The sequence below is a fragment of the Pseudopipra pipra genome, chromosome 19 (assembly GCF_036250125.1).
Source record: "Pseudopipra pipra isolate bDixPip1 chromosome 19, bDixPip1.hap1, whole genome shotgun sequence".
Lineage (NCBI taxonomy): Eukaryota > Metazoa > Chordata > Aves > Passeriformes > Pipridae > Pseudopipra > Pseudopipra pipra.
The window spans coordinates 3,703,896-3,721,530 of NC_087567.1; the positions used below are offsets into that span (position 1 = coordinate 3,703,896).

Below are 17,635 nucleotides of genomic sequence, written 5' to 3' on the forward strand. Positions count from 1 at the left end.
CAGTGACAGAGGCTTTAGAGCTCAGTGCCTTGATTATTTCTTTAGACAGAGGTTTTGTTAAAATGTTTTGCTTCCTTGCCTCATACTGGAAAGAAAAGCATACAGAGAAAACACCGTACTTCTTTATTCCTCGGGGTGTTTACGTGTGCATGCCCCCCAACGTACTGAATCTGATTTCCTCTGCAATATTCGAACTCCCTGCATTTGATAAAACAAACAAGTGCCCAGGCAGCTGCTCACATTACACTTTGGAACTTTTGAAACTGCCTGAAAACTGGGAACTTTTAAGATAGGGAACAAAGTGTGCTGTTTAGCAGCAGCTACTACCTCTGGCTTTCATTCTCCCCCTTTTAACTGGGAAAAGGCAGTGGCATTTAGTTCTGGGGACCCAGAAAAGTAATGGCAACACGGGGGCTTTGAAAGCCCCTCCTGTCCTCCACGCCTTCATGGTGCTGACACAGTTTTCATCCTACCCAAGCAGATGAGCCTTCCAAGTGAGCAAAGCCCAGGGCTGTGGCCACAGGGCCAAGGACTGCGGGTGCAGAGCCAGGGGGTTTGGCTGCAGAGCCAAGGTTGGTGGCTGCAGAGCAATGCCCAGGTTAAGCCTCCCCCAGTTCAAAAGTGAGGGGCAGAAGGAGATAGGGAACCTCTGCAGCGAAGGGGGCTGCTTGGTTTGCTCATTTGCATCTCAATCCCCACAATGCTCTTCCGGCTACTCACAGCTATTCCATAGTAGTGCTCTTGGCTGAGATCTGGGAACACGCTCAAAGGGTGAGGCAGCTTTTGGATGCACTGAGCTGTTTTCTGTTTGAGCTGTGAAAAGCAAACATCTTTTCAAGAGAGAACATTCTGAACAGTAATTTTTTTTGCATTTACAATTCAGAAAGAGCAGAACTTTACTGAAATCTGGGAGGAAAATATTGTATAATGTCTAAAGGAAACATTAATCCTCTGCAGCAAAGGCTCACACTCCTGTGAAAACAGAAGCTGCTGAGTTACTACTCTGACCTAATGTGGCAGGACTGGAGATACAGGTTCTGGAAACAGCTTCATACACTCAAACACTTGAACCCCAATAAAGCTCCATTGCCTTCCTCAAGAAGCAACTCAAACATGAGGATCTACATAGTCATTTCAGCCACTTCCTTCTAAATTCACTTTAAATATTTGCTTGTCACGGCTACAAACCCAGGCACAAACAACGGTGATTTTAAAGGACTTCTAAGGATTTTAAAGAGCAGGAGGAGAACCTGTTGAAGGAGAGATGACTAATTTGCTCCAGTACTCAAATGTGCAGATTTGGGGGAAAAAAAATCAAACGGTGATTAGAGATGGGCTCAAGCTCAGGTCTGGATTTTCTTCAAAGCCTTGCTGTGTTTACATTATGAGGGACAAACCCCCCTGCCAAGTTTGGACCCAGCCAGAAGGCATAGGAAGGGCGCTTTCAGACGCAGGATTGGGGGTTAAGCACATCTCAGAGCTGCTTTAAACAGTGTGGCAGAGCTAATCTGTTGAAAGGTCTCGCTCAGCCTCGCTGTCCTCAAGGGAACATATATGGGAGAGCTGCAAACTCCTGCAGAGCCGCGCTGGTCACTGCCCAGCCCGTGGGTTGGTTTTGCCGTGCGTCCCCGTGTTTTGCAATTTCCAAGCAGCTCCCTCTCAGCTGATTTGTTTTCACGCTGCTCAGCTTGCAGGAGGTGAATCAGGTCCTGTGGTTAGAGAGCAGAGCCCAGGGCCGGTGCGTGGTGTGCAGCCCCTCGCTGCCTGCCAGCAAGGGAAATCTGAAACTTTGAAGGAGGAGGGGGAAGGAGGAGAAGCAGGGTATTTTCTGGGAAGGCAAAGCCATAGCTAACCAGCATGCATGGCAAAGCAGGAGGGAGAAGAGAGTGGTCTAAGAATTCCAACAAGCCACAGAGAGGACAATAGACAATGAATACAGGAGCAATAGGAAATAAATAGTATTTGTAAGGTAAATCCAGCCGGCAGACAGGAGTGAGCAGAGTAACAAAACACGGAGAGGTTCAGCAGCTGAATGGACAGTGGGAAACCTTTGTGTGCGGTGAGGGGGGACCGTGTTACTTGCTCTCATGAAATTAAAATTAGTAAAGAAAATACACTTGTCCATAATTGCACCCTTCTGCTTATTCCTGTGTGCTTCTGTCAGTACTAAGATCCGAGCATAGTTCCTACTACTCCTAAACCACCACTACTCACATCTTGCTTTTCTTGGTTTTGTTTTTTTTGTTTTTTTTTTTTTTGTTTTAAAGGGAAAAGTTTTGGCCTTTGGAATGCAACAGAAAACAACAGACATTGAAAGAAAAATAAGCAAATATTTCCTAGAAGAAGCTAGGATACGCCTGAAATCCAGCCGTAGGACAGCAGGATTCCCGACGGAACCGTGTCAATGCAGCGATCGCATTTTAAAGAGCGAGGCAGCGTTTGAGAAGTGTTGGAAGAGGGGGCGGGGAGCGGAGCTGCCCCTCTGCCTTGGACACAAGGCAGCTCTGACACAAACAGCTCCCACTGAACTGGCAGCTCCCGCCGCACGCACGATCCAGCTTCCGCCTCTGGATGTTTGCGTTGGGATCCCGACCAGCTCCCACCCAAATCGATGGATTTCGCTGTAGGCACCAAAGTGAGACCGAAGTACTTTCGGTCTTAATTGTCAGATAAGCATAAAATCTCTGGGAAAAAAAAAATTATATCGTTATTGGCACAGGCTAATTACAAGACATAACAGCAAAATAAATAAATGAAAAAAAAAAAAAAAAAAAAAAAGGTGGAGATGCCCAGACTTGTGCTGTGGCCAAACCAGTAGGTGTACCTAGAGTTACACCTATGGGCTCTCCCTGCACGGGGACTGTGCAAACAAGGAAGCTCCGTGCAGGAGGGAGACTCATTTACCAGGAATACTTCGACACTCAAGGCAAATCAGGAGTGTGGCCAAGGTGTAATATTTTAATTTTATTTTATTTTTTCAAGTTGCTGGCAAATAAATTTCTCTTTCTTCTCATGGTCTTTATTTCCATCTCACAGATATGGGGCGGGGTAAGACACGGGACTAACACCTTTAAGCAGGGAGGTCAGGTGTGCTCTCCTGCCCTGTCCCCCGGGAGGGGGGGGGGTGAAGCCCCTCTGCCCGACAAGGTAACTTGGCCCAGATCAGAGCTGAATCACCTGCAACTCCATTGACTCTCCATGCTGGCTCCAGAGAGAGACTACACGACTTTATTTAAATACCTCAGCCAGCTGAAATCCTGCTGATTAGGGAGGCTGAGCGAGGTGTAATCTTGGCCAAGGGGTTTGGTGGAGTAAGGATAAAACCTCCTCTCTGTGATAGTGCTAAACCCATGGCTTTTGGATATCAAGGACCGTTCTCCCAAACCACACAGTCAAGGGCCACAGAATCATCATTCTGGTGTTTCCCCTCACCCCCCAAACACCTTGAACTGTCAAGTAACCCAGCCTGTGCAGACAGGAATTTGCATTTTAGTCTTTGCACATCAAACTGAAAAGCAATGAAGGGAACGATGTCTGGACCCAAGCAGCCTATTGAGAGGATCAAAAAGGTAACACAAAGCACAAAAGATGGCTAAGAAACACAGCTCATTTGCCATCCCACACAGCAAGGCTGTCTCAGGACCTGGGGACCCAGGCAGAGGATTTAGTGCCTAAGCCCAGAGACTCCTCTGGGGTACAGGCATTAACTCCTGCTTGCACGACTGAGACTGGATAAAGCTGAAGTCAAAACCAAAAAACTCTAAAGAGGCCTCAGCATATTGTTGCTTTGGGGATAGCCCTGTGCATTTCATCCACAAAAATTAGTGTTTTCTTTTCATTTCACAATAACCAAGGTATTTAAAATGTCTGCCAAGAAGCACTCAGAAAACAGAATTTAATCTGAGAACTCTTCAAGAAGACCAGTTGTTTATTTCTACCATTTAATGAACATTAATTTCCTGTTTTAGAAAACATAACTTATGCCACTGGTGAAGCTGATATTTATCTTGATGCGTATCCTCTTGGCTGGCTTAGTTTTTCATTTTCCCCAGTTCCTCCAGCCTGCCTACACTCTGCAACCTGAAGGCTCAGCCTGTGCAATCACCTCTTCAAATGGATTCAGAAATTTCCAGTACATGGTGGGAGAGTCTGACAGCAGAGGACACAGATCCGAATCCATTAGTAGTCACTTCTCATGGTAAAAACAAAGCTAAAGAGAATATTTGTAACACTGACCTGAAAACAAGAACATATTTTCCTTTCTGCTTCAGAATCTGGACAAAACTAATGCAAGTTACACTAAACAAATCCAGCCCCTGCCAGGGTAAACAAACATTTGCAGTGTTGCTTTCTACATGCCTGTCATGAAATAAAGACACTGACATGCATTTTAATGCAACTCTCCTACAAATTGTGAAAAAATAATTGTGCACTGTGTATTCATTGCTAGGTTACCAGAAGGGGAGAGAATATTTTTGCAGACATGATGAACTAACAAGGTAAATAATTCAACTTAATAATTTTTAAATTTCACACTTAATTTTCAACAGCAGGGCTTTTCAGAGCCCCGATCAACCTCAGATCTGGTGGCAGGGATTTTTTAGAGCTGACAAGCTCCTGTGAGGCAGATTTGGTTCATGGAGTAGTTTTTATATGACAAACTTCTCCCCGAATTCAATGGCAGATTTAGTAGGAAAAGGGCAGCGAGGTTTGTCCAGTTATTAACAGTACACACATTTTCATTTCTTTTTAAATTCAATCACTCACTAGATGAGTGATATCTTACCAGATATTGCAGCATTAACAGAAAAAATGAAAAGAGCTCTCTGTAAGTCCCCAGTCTGTCTGCACAGTGCTCCTGTCAGCGACACTCTGGGAGGAACAGCACCAACTGATTAAAGCAGATCAGGGATTGTCTCACTAATCCATAAATTCCGACATTATTACATATTTGCTTAAGGAAAAACAATGGATCAGATGATGAAATCAGATCTGTGCTGCTCCACAAAGCAGGGCCCTTTGTGCTGCTTTGTGGCAGTGTTTGCAGGGCAGATGTATCTACAGGAAGGAGTAAAGGGCCCTGAATCCCCCCTGTTCCTTTTAGCACAAAAACTCCTCCAAAGAGACTCAAAGCTCAAAGGAGACTCTTTCAATTTTGCAAAGTTTCCAGATGAGAAATAATACATCTGCTGAAAGAGACTCTGACTTATTTCTTTTTTCTTTGGTTCAAAGCATGTTTTGACTATCATGGCTCTTATTAGGTCAGATCACACTCCCATTTAGGTGCCAACAAATCCAACTAAAGAGATGTTCCTCTGATTAAGTGAGCTGAGGAAAGGGCAAGTTAGGTTCTCTGTCAAAGTCCCCATGCATGACCTTCTAAAAGTCATTTCTCTATATTATGGCGCTGAATTTAGTCGAGGAACTCTGAAAACCCATTCACACAATTCGTGGTGCTCTGCCAATGTATTGTTGTGAGAGCAGTGGCAAAGAAAAACAACGTGAAAGCCTGAAGGTGTGGTAACAGGCCGTGTTGAAGCTAAAAGGTCTTAATTTGAAATGTCCCAAGGACAGTGACAAGCCATGAAATCTAACATGATCTAACAAAACTGGCAGTAATGACCAGCAAATTAGGACTCAGAAACACCATCAAGCCAGAATAGATTTTAATATTTTTAGAAGATGCCATAGTCTCTCTTTTAATGCTTTTGGAGGAAGTCCTTGAAGCAGTCCCCAAGTGGTAAATTTGGACTTTGTTATCTGGGTAATATATATATCTATGTATCTTCTGCTTTCTCAGACAGGATTCTGGCTGAAAATCCAACCAAATCCACTCAAGGGTAAAAAGACTTTGAAGGAAAGGGAATCCTCCCTACTGTTGATATCACAAGAGTCTTGTGTTCCCATGAAGAACAGGAGGAGGTCTCTTGTTACATATCAAACTTTCTCATTCTTTTATTCCTCAGTCTCATGATGCCAAGACTGGGTTGGGCCTTTTGCAAACCCAAACGCTTGAATGGACATGAAAATCTGACAGTTTGTACTTCCCTGTCAGGGATCTGTCTCATCCTACCTGGCACGTCTTCCAAGCAGAATTCTGGAGATCCCATTCATACTTAGGTCAGATTCTACTTTTAAATTGTCCTTCATTTAGACTGAAAGAATGAGATTCCTTCCTTCCATACTGGAAGACTTATCTCTTACCAATTTAGGGTCATATTTTTTCCTATTTTAGGCAAAAATGGTGGACCATTCCAAGGGGGGAAAAAAAAAGCAGAACTAACCCAAATGGTTGATGATCTTTGTATCTGTGGTTCTATTTCATTTCATGCCTCCCTCACTTCACAGCACTACAACCTTTTTGAATTGCCCTCTGTGATATCCACTCCTCACTGTTGACCATTGCTCACTCATTCATTGCTTGTTGGATCAGCTGGGCACTTGCACAATCAAGGCTTTGTTATGCTTTCAGACAGGCTGCAAGTCACAATATTGAAGCAGCACAAGGACTGTTTCCTCTCCTGGTATTCTTCTTCCCTAGCCTTTAGGAAGACAGCTTCCTAAATGCATGAAAATGCATATAAAGTAATTACGAGAACAGCTCTCATGTAATTTGCTACACTACGTCTTTTTTCCCTTTAATTGTCATAAGAGACTGAAATATTCAAAAGTCTGAAGAGTTTTTGTAAGTTGGTCAACTGACAAACAAGACTGTGCTTCTTTGAGAAGTGCAGCAGAGCTCAGGTTTATTTAATGAATCAGTGGATGATGGCTGGTGATACACACTTAGTGGGGACCCTCGAAGAGCTGCTCTCTCCACCAGTTAATTGGCCCAAACAAAACAGAATGGACTTTTCTAACTAATAAGCACTGACAATAATGAAGAGCAACTGCAGGGATGGTGGGAAGATAAAGGAATGCACATACCAAGGCTCTGCAACAGGATGAAATGTCAGAGTTCAAGTTTACGTGCACAATAACCACAACTGGCACACGGGCTGTTGGCTGCAGAAATAATCTGAGAGCCCAACTAACAAACACAACTTTATGAAGCTGGAGGTTTTAAAACAAAATGAAGCTTCCCATTTGCATATAGAGGTATCCCAGTATTTAAATACCTGCAGGATCTGCTTCTAGGCCAAAGCTATCAATGCAGCTGGAAACCTGGACGTGTTTGAACTCTGTCTCAGCTGGGACAAGCAGCAGTGTTAGCAAAAGGCTATTTTTGGTTGCTTTCACTTGACGTCAAAATGAGGATCTTGGCTTCCCAGATGGTGAAATTAAATTTCTTTCTCTCTTGCAGCAGGGAAAAAAAAAAAAAGTAGTACCTTATTTAGGAAGGGAAAGTTTAGATGGAGGTTAAGTAGCTGGGTTGATTACGGAAAGAACAAGAAGTAGATGAGTAAGGATTTTGTCACAGGGAGGGAGGTGCAGAGTCTTTTGTGCATGGTGGTTTATTGCAGGCTCTAATGGCATCAGGATGACGTTACCAGGGAGCCTCTACACAATCAAATAATTTACTGTCATCTCCTCTATCCTGCTAGCACAACAATGTAGTCTCCATAGGCCTACTCCTAAAACGGTTTTGATAGCCAAATTCTGTCTATAATGTCACTGAAGATGTCACAACCTTACCTAAAAAACACAAACTTGACAAAGTTGTCAGTTTATTCACAGAAAATTATTGTGAATTGATAATGTCCATAGAAAATATCATTATACAGACAGATTTTCTGAGGTCTAAAGGGCTCCAGACCTTCCTTTACTTTCCCTCTCTGGTTGCCTGATCCTGCACTGAAAGCTGCACTGAATACTTTCCTTAATACTGCACTGAAGCCAGGGAAAAGCAGCAGAGCTGTGCAATCCCAAGGGCCCAGTGGTGCCATCACCTCCTGCTCCCCACAGCATCCCACTCTTCCTCCAGCTGGGCTCAGTGGCCCAACACTAGGATGTCCCTGTCAGGGCAGATGATCCCACACCCAGGCTGTGCCTCCATCCCTCCCACAGCCCAGGAGCCACAGGCACTGCTGGATAAGACAGTAATGAGCCACCACAGATACCATTTAACAGCCTCTTGGCTCCTTTCCTCAGAGAGCTGGAGGTCCCCAGGTTAGCAGCATATTTGTCAGGCTGTTCAAAGGCCTCCCTGGCCTTTGAGTTACATTCAGCAAAGAAAGGACAGAAAGATGGAGTAACAGCTTTTCACTGAAAGAGAACAGTTTCCTGTCTCTGCTCTGCTCACATCTGGTCAATTTTCTGACAAGAATCACATCTTTACTTCTCTTTTACAACACTCAGCCAGTACAGCTGTAAGGGAGTGAGCTGCTCACTGTACTGGCCTTTGTATTAGCAGCAGTATTATTAACTTTAATGAAGCTGTTAAATCTGTTTTACTGAAGATGCATGAACCTGTAAGAACTTTCAATTTCATAACCAGGGTGAGTGTGAAGAGCTAGCATTTACAGGAAGATGTAAAACAGTCTTGCCTTGAAAATTAAACAGAACTGAAACAGAATTAGTCACAATAAACTTTAATACCTCTTTTTAGAGTAGGTTCGCATTTTAAGAATCATATTAAAAGACATAATAAGACATAATAAAATGTCTTTTATAGGATAGTATAAAAATTTAAAGAACCTATTGAATTCTGTTTTCAATGAAGATATATTAAGTAAATGTTGCTGTATTCTCTAGAGCTATACTATACAATTCTTGTAATCTTTTCCTCAGATGCCTTTGGCTAATTCATAATTCAAAATGTTATTCATTTCCCTTCCTGTCTGTGTGTCATATAAAGATGTGCATCCAATACATTGTCTGTGGATCTCTGTGTATTACACACATCCCAGTTCCTGTTATGTATACATTCCTTTGGAGGGATATGATTTATTTCTTTAAGCACTTTCCCATCTTAAAATGTCAGATGCTTCCTGTACTTATATACAAAGAAGTTTAAGCTCCCAAAGGTACTGAGGTTCAACAAAATTCTGAGTGTGGATGGTATGAACTTACAAGGGAATCTTTGGGAAATATACAATTGCACCTTTCCTCAGCTCTCCAGCATAACTTTAATTTACAAGTATTTAACACTTCAGTCATCAAGAAGATCAAACAGAGCTATGGTTTTGAAAAACAAAGAACCTAAACTGAACTCTAAAGGTTTACTCTTCTTCAAGTAGAAGCCTTGATTCTCAAGGGTTATCACTTGTGGCACACAGGAACTTGTCAAGATTAGGAGAAAGGGATTTCAAGGCTACCCTTTATCTCTTTCCATTATCTGAATCTTGCTATCTTTTGTAAATAAGACTTTTTCCCTCCAAATAACTTACTTATAAAGTTTTTTGGGGGGTAAGTAAGGAAAATGCCACGATTGCTTTACTGGCTTTCAGATTGGTTACTCAATAACAAACCCAAACTCTATTAACTGCCGTGGGCAGACCATAATCATTTGCCTGTCACTTGGATTCTCCAGCAGATTTCACCAGCTAAAAAGTGAAGTAGTTTCTTGTACTGCATTTTAAAAATACGGCATTATATAGAAACATTCCTTTAAGGAAAGATTGCCAAATAAAAGTCTAACTTTGCATAAGATTGCTCAAATATTGAAGCCCTTGGCAAAGAAAATCCTGCACTGATCTGCTTCAGTTCTGTGGAAGAACTGAGCCTCTTGTTTGTCACTGCCTTATCTCCTGCAGTCTTACTGCCACAAAACCACACTAGATGTGAAGGTACAGTCAAGAGCCTGAGCCAGAGCTGAGAATGGCTCAAGCAGAACAAGGAACCTGCACAACATCACACCGTGGCCCAGCAGCCTGATGAGAGGACATGAAAGCACACAGGGAGTGGGATGACTGGGGGTGGTCAAGAGCGCGTATGTTTGGAGGTGTGGACTGGTTCTGAAATGAATGGGATCTTTCTAGTTAGCCCACAAAGGTATCTAAGTCCAGTACTCCTGTTAACAGAATATTTGTGGTATTTACCAACTCATAAAAACAACCACAGCCTTCTTCAGATTGACTCATTTGAAAAGAAGAAAAGAGAAACAAGCAACAGCAACATCCTTTCTAACGACAGCCAATGTTTCAGAGAGAGAAACATATCACACAACAGTTCCTCTCTAAAGAGCAGCAGCATTTTCCAGTGAGGTTACCCAGACTCAATATGTCTAAATTTTAAGAGGATTTCTTCAGAACAATAAAGCCTGCTCTGTAATTTCAGCAGAGCATTTGAAGTCTTGAGTACACAGGGAAATTGGCCCAAATAACTATCAGGTACTAGTCCCTGATAGTAATAAAGGCTCTGAAGGCCAAAGGAAGGCATTAGCAACACTTGTGCAACTCCCTTAGCAGGGTGTACACATGTAACTAATTGGAAACCAGTAAACAATCCTGGTATTGAAGCGCAAAGCAGATAATCTCACTCACACTACTTCAGTCATTTTCTTCTCATGTGGCTGACTGGAATAAAACTGCTAAAATACTGTTTCCCTCATGCAGAAAAAGATCTAGGGGATATAATAGATCACAAGCTGATTAGGAGTCAACAGTGTCAAGCCATTGTGACAAAGGCAAACACTGCACTAAGCTGTGCAAACAGGAGTATGGCTTGCAAGACACGGGAGGTAATCCTGCTCTGCCCGGCGCTGGGCCGGCTCTGGCGCTGGGGCTCGTTCTCCAGCAGAGATGCAAAGTGCCCACAGAGCATCCAGAAGAAAGCCAGGAGAATAAACAGGTCTAAAACACAACCAGCGAGGAAGGACTGAACTGATCAGACACACACAACCTAAACGAGAGAGCGGGATGGGAGAGAAGCGCAACAACAATTTGCAAATTCGTAAAATCATACATTCACAAAGGGAATGACTTGTTTTCTGTGTGCAGGAATAGCAGGTTTGGGATGGGATTTGCAAGCCTCCTGAGGCAAAGAAAGGGTTAACATAGGCATTAGCAAGAAAGCAGCTGAGAAGGCACACAGCTGCAGGGGATAAAGCCACTCGGGAGAGGGCTATCAGGGGACCCCTGAAGGAGGGGGCTGAGGAGCCTCTCTGGGCAGAGATACAGGCTGAAGGGATGGTGGGCTGTGTCCTTTGTAAGAGATTCTACTCTTCTCTTTGGCAGGTTACTGGCCTCCTAGGTTGTATTTACTCAGTGTGTTTGATCGTGAAAAGAGTGCCTTTCTCTAGGCCTGCAAAAAGGCAGGGTGGGGTTTGTTATTGGGTTTTTTGGGTTTGTTTGTTTTTTAATACCCCAGCAAAACTTTTTACATCTGGACTAAAATGCAAAGCACCGAATCAACTGAGGTAGGAGGAAAGCAGGATAATTTTTGCCTGAGGTAAAATATTAAGTTACTGTTACTAGCAGAGGATTCAAACTGAGGAACTGTACCTTGGGAGCTGAAGATTTTATTCTGTGGAGGGGGAGAGAGAGAGAGCAAGAAGCATCTCTACAAAACAGAAAAATTATGCAACAGGCTCAGGCTCAACAGCTCTAATACTGGGGAGGTGACAGGTGTCTGGATCTTTTTGCCAGAGGGAAAAGATCTCACCCTGTCAAATTTTAGGGGGCTTGGAAATCACAGCAAGATCTAAACTGGATATTAAGAAATTCTTTCTATGGGCAAAGATAGCAAGGACTGCAATTAATTGGCTGAGGATGTTATGAAGCCTCATGGGCTACAAGGTATTTGTCAGGGATGATGTCAGGTGTTTGCCCCTTGATCCTGTCTCAGGATGGCAGGACTAGGTGAGCTTCTCATGTCCCCCTCTGCCCTATAGCACTATAACGACAGATATTGTCCCCCCTCTTCTCTTGCCACTCAACTGTGACATTTTATGAAAATAATGTAGCATTTTTGGAAGCTCAAAGCATTTTTTGAATAGAGGTGGTTTCAGACTAGCTCAAAGCTGAATATTTTGCCTACTCTGTTGAATGATCCTTTCAACATGGTGTGTTCAGGAAATACTTCAGTACTGAAGCTTGTAAATTCACCAATAGATGTGTTAAAAGAAAGCTGTGTATTCACTCATTCTGTCTTTCTAATAAAGATACAACTAATTTAAGTTGCCCACATGCTCTACAACACCAACTAGCAGATCTGTTTGCAAGAATACTGTTTTACCACCTCAGTTAGGGCTTGAGCTTTTAAAAAACAAATTAAACCCAAGATGCCTTGGCCTCAATAACCCCAATGATGTTCTGCACAAGCAGTTCTGCTTTTTCTTTTAAACTCCCAGTGAAATCAGTTGAGATCTGCCCTCACAAGTCAACAGGTCCAAGCTGCTCATACCGTGAGTCTGTGTAATTTTAGAAATGTCAGTTAAATGTAAAGAAAGGAAAACAACCTTCTAGATACTGTGTTTTTCCATCAGGATGAGGAAAATTTCTATCTGATAGATAAAGCCTCCAGAATCTGAAAGCTTTAGGTTCACAGTAATAATCCTCAAGAGACTGATTTGTCAGAAATAAAAGCTAAAAATCAGTTTGATGAGAAATGTCTTTGAGTCTGTAATGCTTTCAGCTGTTTTGTGAGCTGTTCCTCCCCACCACTCTGTAAAAGCTTTAAAGTACAGCAACTGGAAGTACAACTAGGACCAAACCACTGCTTGTTTCTGAGTGAGTTTGTCACAACAGCATTGGGAGATCTCTTTCCATTCTGACCCACGTGAAAGAGGAATGGGCACTGAAACAACCAACTGCATTTTGGAAACTGTTTAGTTGCCCAAGAACACACAAATGCTTGGTGGAATTCCAAAAGCCAGTAGGTAAGGTCTCTCACAATGGGCATTAGCTGCCTAGGTTGCCCTGAAAATCCCATGGAATAGGTCCCACATGCTCGTGGACCTTTAAAAGTCTGTCCAAAACCCACCTCAAATGAAATCACATTCCAAGCAGAAGTTTGTATTTAATTACCTTCTGTGGTCAGCTCCAGAATATAACTCAGAAAACATTTCTGGTGGGTTTGTTTGGGTCTGTATTTTCCTTGGGGAAGGGCTTTGCTCTGCATTTTGCTTCCCATAATGAGGCACTGTCCCTGACTGGGACTTTTGTTTGCTTTAGGGTGAGTAAAGCAATACTCTGCTACACTTTCTTAGATAAAGCAAGGCATGCAGGCAACATAAAAGTGCCAGCAGCCTTTGTCGCCAGGAACAGAAATGATCATATTTAAGAGCGCTGTTCACAGAGAGATTAAACTCAGGCTGGCTGGTGAGAAGCTGTGTAGATAATTTGAAATAGATTCCGAGGGTGAATTACTGCCTGGCTGGCCCGCTCACCTCCTCAGTTCTCGGATGTGCGTGCCAACCAACATTTTAAGATAACTCTGCCCTGTTTGCTCCTTGAATTGTCTGGCTGTTTAACAGGCTCTTCAGATAAACAAGGGATAATCTCAGGATTTTGCTCAACAAAGATTGCTTTGTGTAAATTTTAAAAATTCTGAATAGGTTGTTGTACGGGGCCCGGTCCTGCGATCCTTTTTAGCTGCGAATACTTTCAAGGGAGTAAGTGGTTGCACAATCATAGTTTCAGTAAGTGAATTATTGATAATATCTTCCAGTATATATCAAAATACCTTCCAGTATCTGAAGGGGCCTACAGGGAAGCCAGAGAGGGACTCTTAGTCAGGAACTGCAGCCACAGGACAAGGAGTAAAGGGTACAAATTGAAAGAGGGGAAATTTAGGTTAGATATTAGAAAGACATTTTTTACTGTGAGGGTGGTGAGACACTGAAACAGGTTGCCCAAGGAAGTTCTGGATGCCTCATCTCTGGCAGTGATGAGGGGTCTGGAGCATCTCTCTGATGAGGAGAGACTGCAGGAGCTGGGCCTGGTTAGTCTGGAGAAGACTGAGAGGGGATCTCATCAATGCATATAAACATCTCCAAGGGGGGTGTCAGAGGATGGTGCCAGACTCTTGTCAGTGGTGCCCAGTTACAGAACAAGGAGCAATGGCCATAAACTAAGACATAAAAAGTTCCACCTCAAGATAAGGACAAACCTCTTCCCGTGGAGGTGGCAGAGCCTGGAACAGCTGCCCAGGGAGGGTGTGGAGTCTCCCTCTCTGGAGACATTCCAAACCCACCTGGACATGTTCCTGTGTCACCTGCTCCAGGTGACCCTGCCTGGGCAGGGGGTTGGACTGGGGGATCCCCAGAGGTCCCTCCCAACCCTAAATATTCTGTGATTCTGTGATGGATAATGCCTCGAGCAACCTGGTCGGGTGGGAGGTGGCCCTGCCCACGGGTGGAACTAACTGAATGATCTTTAAGGTTCCATTCCAACCCCTAAACATTCTATAATTCCGTCATTCTATGATAATGACATCATTACCACTGACAACTTTCCCTTTTTTAACGGTTATTAAAAAATAAAGGAAAAAAAAGGACAGAACACAGTAGTTCAAGACCAAGGAAGGCACAAACTGGGAAGATAAAAGTAAAAAAAAAGTGTAATCAGCAAACAGGACAGCGGGCAGCATTTATTGAGAAGTAAATAAATACGGTAAATAATATAAACGGCAGCATTTATTGAGGAATAAATAAACATCGTAAATAATATAAATGGCAGTATTTATGGAGGAATAAATAAATACAATAAATAATATAAAGCTATAATAAATAAATAAGTTCATAAATAAGATATGGAGCTCCACAGCCAGGCACTTTAAAGCCTGGGGCAGAGCAGCCTCGGGCCAGGTATCCATTCCAAGGCCAAGGGTCCCTTCCAAAGCCAAGGGTCTCTTCCAAGGCCAAGGGTCCCTTCAAAAGCCCAGAGTCCTTTCCAAAGTCAAAGGTCCCTTTCAAGGCCAAGGGTCCCTTCCAAAACTCATGGTTCCCTTCCAAAGTCAAAGGTCCCTTCCAAAGCTCAGGGTCCCTTCCCAAGCCAAGAGTCCCTTCCAGGCCAAGGGTCCCTTACAAGGCCCAGGGTCTCTTCCAAGGCCAAGGGCCCCTTCCAAAGCCAAAGGTCCCTTCCCAAGCCAAGGGTCCCTTCCCAAGCCAAGGGTCCCTTCCCAAGCCCAGGGTCCCGTTCCGGGCCGGGGCTCTCCCCGGGCCCTCCCGGCCGCGGGCGGCGCTGTCACTTCCGGCGGCGCTGTCACTTCCGGCCGCTCCCGGCCCGTCTCTGTGGTTGTTCCTCCTCCTCGGCGCCGGGAGCGATGGCGGGGCCGGGCCCGGGGGGGACCCCCAAGCCCCCCGTGCAGGTGGTACGTGAGGGCCGGGGGCGGTGGGGCAGGGCCGGGCCCGGGGGACCCCCAAGCCCCCCGTGCAGGTGGTACGTGAGGGCCGGGGGCGGTGGGGCAGGGCCGGGGATCCCCGGGGGAGGGGGTGAGGGCGGGCCGGGGCCGGGGCTCCCCCCGGTCGGGGTCTGCGGCACCGCAGGTGGGGCACGGGGATGGGAGGGAGAGTGGGGAAATATTCCTGCAACGCTTCCCGCTTTGGCTATTCACCGCAACAAAATATTTATATATATATATTAAATATATAAATTATATGTAAATATATATTAAATATAAAAATACAAAAATATAAATATCTATAACTATATCACATATCTCTATATATGTCTCTATCTCTTCTCTATGTCTCTATATAACAATATATAAATATATATACAAATACATATATAACTATACAATATTGATTATTAAAGGGTATTACGAATTTTTTTTTTAAAGTGCTGAACACAGCGTTTTGGATCAGGTGCAGGCTGGAGAGTTCCAAGTAAAAAATGTGGTTAGAGGACAGGTGGGAAAGTATGTTATTGATATATAATACTTCTAGATGTATATTAAAATATATGTTTGTATAGATTTATATCTACCTATAATATATGTATATATCTATGTTAGAGTTATTTATCTATATAGAGATATCTATCTATATAGAGATATCTGTCTATATAGATATCTATATATCTATATATAATATACATATCTATCTATATATAATATATAGATATATCCATATAGAGATATCTATCTATATGTAATATATGTAAATATAAATATCTATATGTATATCTCTATGTCTCTATATATCTACATGTATCCATATATAATAAAGATATATATAAAGATTAATTTTGCTGTTACATTTATTAAATTTATACGTATCTGTAGACAGTATATAATAAAGATATATATAAAGATTAGTTTTGCTGTTAAATTTATTAAATTTATACATATCTGTAGAAATGGTATAATAAAGATATATAAAAGCATTTGTTTTGTTATTACATTTATTAAAATTATACATATATGTCAAAATTATATATAATATAAAAATTTATATAGAAGTAAAGCATACACAAACATATGTCTGTTACATCTATTAAATTTATACACACACAGTTGATGGAGTTTGGCAACAATGTAAGGTTACTCTGGCAAATGCCTGAAAAATAATAACATACAAATCAACGGGCAAGTAAAAAGGATGAACAACATCACAGAGTCTCAGATCCTAAAGGCAGGTCAAAGTCTGTGGCCTGAAAACCTCTCTGGGTTAATTTAAGTTAATTTAATTTAAAGTATCCCGTGTATGAGGTTTGACAAAGCTGGTGTGTTTCCACCAACAGCCCTGAGTTTGGAAATAGTTTGGAATAATGGCTCGTAGGAAAACTTCCTTGAAAAATAGCAGTGTTAAAATGCTTTTCCAAAGTTATTTTCCACACTGAGATACGGGGGCAGGTAGGAGCCTGCTTGAACTGAAATTGGTGGAAACTCAAAGTTTTCCCTTTGGAGATGTTTGTCATCCATATTCTTGGAGGGTGATGGTGGTGAGACCAAAAACATCACAATACATTCAGCTGCACAGTTTCTGACAACTTTATTTTTATTTAAAACCTCACCTTTCTCCTCTTCAGTTTTGTGACTGATGTTATGTTTTTCAGTGGTCTTCCTGAGGGAGGGGAGGGAGTTTTTGGGTTCAGTGATACATCTGTGGACGAAGGGGGATTGAAACACTTGTTACCCATTTCACACTGGGTCATTTTTGCCATACAAAATTCACTTTGCAGCGAAGCCAAGAATTGTTCTTCAGCTCAGTGATAGCAAAACTACATGGCTAAAAATAGCCAAAATCACTTCAGATCTCACTCTAGAAGTTCAGAGAAACCCAGGCAGTGTCACAGTGCTCAAATCCAGGTTTGATTCACAGCTCTGTGTTTTAAGAGTCGCACTTGGCTCACAGGCCATGAAACTCCTCCTCTGTTGATGCTGCTGTAAATCAGTCCCAGCTAATGAAATGGTCATTCTGACTCAGTCACCACTCAGATGATCTTATATCGATAGAAACACGTTAGTTGTTTGCAGTTTATGTCCCAAATACTCAAAATTAATTTGAGAGCTTTACACGTATTTCTGTAGTTCACTATTATGGTAACAGTCTTCAAATATATGAAAAGAGAACTGGAATAAATCACCTGTGCTGGAATTGGGAATAGTGGCATAAGCTGCAGCAAAAGGACACTGGGAAAACTGTATTCCAGGTCTCCCTTATCCCTGCTTGTAGTGATTTCCTTAGCAAGGTTTGTATTTCTCCCTGGAGACAGGATTTGTCAGCAGTGATAGAACTGTAGTTGATCTTGTTTTGGGACAGAAGAAGCAGACACAGTTTCTTGAAGTTACTACCAGCTGGTATTTT

General features: G+C 42.7%; 2 protein-coding genes and 1 long non-coding RNA gene across 8 annotated transcripts in view; 2 read left to right on the forward strand and 1 right to left on the reverse strand.

Moving 5' to 3' along the window:
* TBCD (tubulin folding cofactor D) overlaps positions 1–17,635 on the reverse strand; it is a 579,906-nt gene that overhangs the window by 336,021 nt on the left and 226,250 nt on the right. The window lies entirely within an intron of this gene.
* LOC135424454 (uncharacterized) lies at positions 1,817–3,016 on the forward strand. Its single transcript, XR_010435229.1, has 2 exons — positions 1,817–1,969; positions 2,268–3,016. It is a non-coding gene; the product is annotated as an uncharacterized LOC135424454 (long non-coding RNA).
* B3GNTL1 (UDP-GlcNAc:betaGal beta-1,3-N-acetylglucosaminyltransferase like 1) overlaps positions 15,112–17,635 on the forward strand; it is a 114,423-nt gene continuing 111,899 nt past the window's right edge. For both annotated transcript variants that reach the window (XM_064675702.1, XM_064675703.1), the window contains exon 1: positions 15,112–15,195. In XM_064675702.1, coding sequence (XP_064531772.1) covers positions 15,148–15,195 — 48 coding nt within the window. In that variant the 5' untranslated portion in view covers positions 15,112–15,147. The remainder of the gene's footprint in view (positions 15,196–17,635) is intronic.